We start from the raw sequence: 3,793 nt of genomic DNA on the forward strand, positions 1-3,793 counted from the left end.
TCATCTCTGGAGTTTTCCTCTCCATCTTCTGTCCATCTTCTCCCCATCTTCTGTCCATCTTCTGTCCATCTTCTCCTCTTTCGGTGTGGGATGTAAAGGCAGCGCGGCGCTTTCTTCAGCTTTGCGCCTTTGTGTCTGGAGCCTCTGATGGTGAGGGTTCGGGAAGAGCGCAGAGGAGGAAAGTTGCTGAGATCTCGCAGGGCGGAATCTGAGCAGCTGTGGATTGTGGAAGTCTGGTTCTTCTGGGGTTTGTTATTAAAAGTGAGTGATGATTCGAGCAGTGTGAAGACTGCTGGCGGGGAGAAGCGCTCAGAGCTGCGGGAGAACTTCAGCTGGATGCGGGAGGTGTGATTCATTTCCTTTCGCGTCTGATCCACCGGACATTCTGACGTCACAGAGAGATAACACACACACACACACACACACACACACACACTGAAGCAGATAATAAACTGTAAAAGTGTACCTGTGCTACACACTGAACTGTACTGAACCACGTGACCGCTCGTGCTTCCTGAAGATGAAGATGATGATGAAGATGAAGTAATTATTGTTAATGGTTAATTCATCACAGTTCTAAAAGTGTGTGTGATGGAGTGTGTTACACTGACTGACTGTGAGGAAGTCCCGCTCTTTTGGATTTAACACACACACACACTCACACACACACTCACACACACACACTCACACACTCCTGTATAGTGAAGGATACACACACAGAAGCACAAGATGATGAGACTAACGTGTGTGTTACTGGTTCTGCTTTTCCACTACGGAGCTGCTCAAGGTAAGACATGCTGGAGTGTGTGTGAGTGTGTGTGAGTGTGAGTGTGTGTGAGTGTGTGTGTGTGTGAGTGTGAGTGTGTGTGTGTGTGAGTGTGTGTGTGTGTGTGTGAGTGTGTGTGAGTGTGTGTGTTACTTTCAGGTAAAAAATTATCATATCAAGCTCATTAGTGCTCACAGACTGCCACAGCTACTGGATTCGGAGTGAATAATCTTCTGTAACAGCAGCTGATTTTATTGTGCTTTGGGTTTTTATTAACGTTTTTATAATCTGCAGAAAATCTCTCTATACACTAGATCTATATAAATAGTTTGTATTATTATTATTTTTTTTAAACCTGCGTTCTTGCAGTGGTGTCTCAGGGCTCCAAAGCGAGTGTTTACAGTACATCACTTACAGCTACTAACATTCCTGCATACTAAATAATGATTAATAGAATGATTTTAAAACATCTGGGTTACTGAAGGTCAGAAGGTCAGGGGTCAAACCCCAGCGCTGCCAAGCTGCCACCCTCTCTGCTCCAGGGGGCGCTGTGTCATCGCTGACCCTGACCTCTGACCCCAGCTTCCTAACAAGCTGCGATGTGCGAAGAAAAGAATTTCACTGTGCTGTAACGTACATGTGACACATAACGACTTCTGCTGCTGAATGCTGGATTCTGATTGGTCAGAAAGTGTTGATTAATTTTCTATAACAGCAGCTCTGACAGTAGTGCAGCTGCACATCACAGGAAAACCAGATTAAAAACACGAGTAATCACAGATATGATGAAGTTTTCTGTAAGGAGATGTTTATGTAATATTGATGGAAGGAGTCTCCAGTGTCAGCGCTCTGTAAGTCAGAGGTGAAGCTGTAACTTTAAGGAGTTGCTCAGTAACATGACAAGCTGCTTTATCTCTGTGGCTTATTAACTTCGAGCTCAGTGCCAGAGGCATCGATGGGGAGCCTTCACCACCAACAACGTTTGACCTTGCTGTGACCTTGACCGTGTTTTTGGGTCAATTCCATAATCAGTTCATCTGCTGGTTAGAATGATGATTCACTATAAATCCTACGAACATTCAACCCCTCGTTCTTGAGATTTTGTACTAACGAGTATCTCGGACAGACGACCTGAAACATAACGCTAGTGACAGAGGCGTAAAAACAGCGGCTGCTGAGGGAACGACTGTTTATAGCTGCTGTAATACCGGTTGTGTGTGTGAGCGCGCCTGGCAATAAAGCGCTTTCTTCTTCTTCTGTAATATAATTAAGAACAGAAGCTGAATTGTTTTACTGATGTTCCGCAGCGTTAAATGTAAAAATAAACATGTGCATGTTTAGAGCGTTTAGCAGACGCCCTTTTCCAGAGCAGCGTACGTTTATACAGCGGAGCAGCTGAGGGTTAAAGGTCCAGCACACAGGGGTTTGAACTCATGACCTTCCAGTCAGAAGCTCCAGCTGCCCTAAATGGATAAAATGCATAAAAAGTATGACGTTATTGTTTCGGCTGCTCCCGTCAGGGGTCGCCACAGCGGGTCATCGGTCCGCGTATTTGATTTGGCGCGGTTTCTACGCCGGACGCCTTTCCTGACGCAACCCTCCCCAGTTTTATCCGGGCTTGGGACCGGCACTGAGAGCGCATGCTGCATGGTTCCCTGGCCAGGGGTCGACCCCGGGCCGCAGCGGGAGAGCGCTGAGGCCTAAACACTAGTCCTCCAGGGACTCTTATTCTCTAATAAATAAAATAAATAAATGAATGAAACACTCAACTTCGGGATGGTAACAGTAACTCCGCTTCATCACACTTTCATTCATTTGTTCTAAAAAAAAATATTGTTCTCCGGTTCTGATTGTACTGAATAATTACACATCATTTTTTAGTAATTTGGGAATTTAATATTCAGTGATAGTAAATGTTTTTATTACAAACTTGTTCCAAGCATTTTTAAAAATTCACTCGCACCTTTCCCAGCTTCTTTCACCCCTTTTCCTTCTGTAGACTTGCTGAATTTCGTGTGTGTGTGTGTGTGTGTGTGTGTGTGTGTGTGTGTTTGTGTGTGTGTGAGGTCATCTCCATGTTGATTGGTCGCAGTGCATAAGGAGGAATAGTGACAGTGTTGAGAAAAGAATAGAGATTGTGATTTTATTTTATTTTATTAATTAAGTTAATTTGTGCTCAGTCAGTGTGTGTGTGTGTGTGTGTGTGTGTGTGTGTGTGTGATGTTAATTCACACTGTGCTCGTCCCTTCATCTGCTCCTTAAACACTCTGATTGGCTGGTTTCATCCCACACGCTAAGCAGAAAGAGCTCTTGTTTAAAATAGCATGAGTGATTACAGCTGCCAACACACACACACACACACACACACTCACACACACACACACACACACACACTCACACACACACTCACACACAGAGTGAGGCAGTTGGCCAGGTCGCAGGTTTTAAACACTCACTGTGTGTCCCTTTTGAGTTGCTGTGTTGAGTCACGGCTGAGAGTAACACACTGCGTTATAGAAATTACACACACACACCCTCCCTCCCTCCCTCCCTCCCTCCTCTCTCTCTCTCTCTCTCTCTCTCTCTCTCTCTCTCTCTCCCTCCTCTCTCTCTCTCTTTCTCTTTCTCTCTGGCTCTCTCTCTCTCTTTTTCTCTCTCTCTCTCACGCACACTCTCATCATCTCTTTGCGTGTGTCTCTGTTTCTCTTTCTCTCTTTCTCTCTCTTTCTCTCTCTCTCTCTTTCTATCTCTCTCTCTCTCTGGTGTCTCTGTGAGAAATCTTCATCTGTTCAACTATCTATCTTTCTGTCTCTGTGCTCATTTCATCCACAGCGTTCCTCTCTCAGCCATTTTCACCATTTGTCTTTTTTCAATCATCCGTTCTGTCCATCTCTCTTTCACGGCTGTGACCTGTCATCTTCACCATTGTTTATCTTTTCATCCTGCTCTCTCTCTCTCTCTTTCTCTCTCTCTCTCTTTTTCTGGCTGTCTATATTTTAATGTTCTGTGGGTTAAATGCTGGTTAGT

General features: G+C 44.7%; 1 protein-coding gene across 1 annotated transcript in view; it reads left to right on the forward strand.

The window, feature by feature from the left end:
• The first annotated feature begins 503 nt into the window (after nucleotides 1-503).
• Nucleotides 504-3,793, forward strand: part of sdk2b (sidekick cell adhesion molecule 2b) — a 143,323-nt gene continuing 140,033 nt past the window's right edge. The window contains exon 1 of the mRNA XM_034309542.2: nucleotides 504-787. Coding sequence (XP_034165433.2) covers nucleotides 730-787 — 58 coding nt within the window. The 5' untranslated portion in view covers nucleotides 504-729. The remainder of the gene's footprint in view (nucleotides 788-3,793) is intronic.

Source organism: Pangasianodon hypophthalmus, chromosome 12 (assembly GCF_027358585.1).
Source record: "Pangasianodon hypophthalmus isolate fPanHyp1 chromosome 12, fPanHyp1.pri, whole genome shotgun sequence".
NCBI lineage: Eukaryota > Metazoa > Chordata > Actinopteri > Siluriformes > Pangasiidae > Pangasianodon > Pangasianodon hypophthalmus.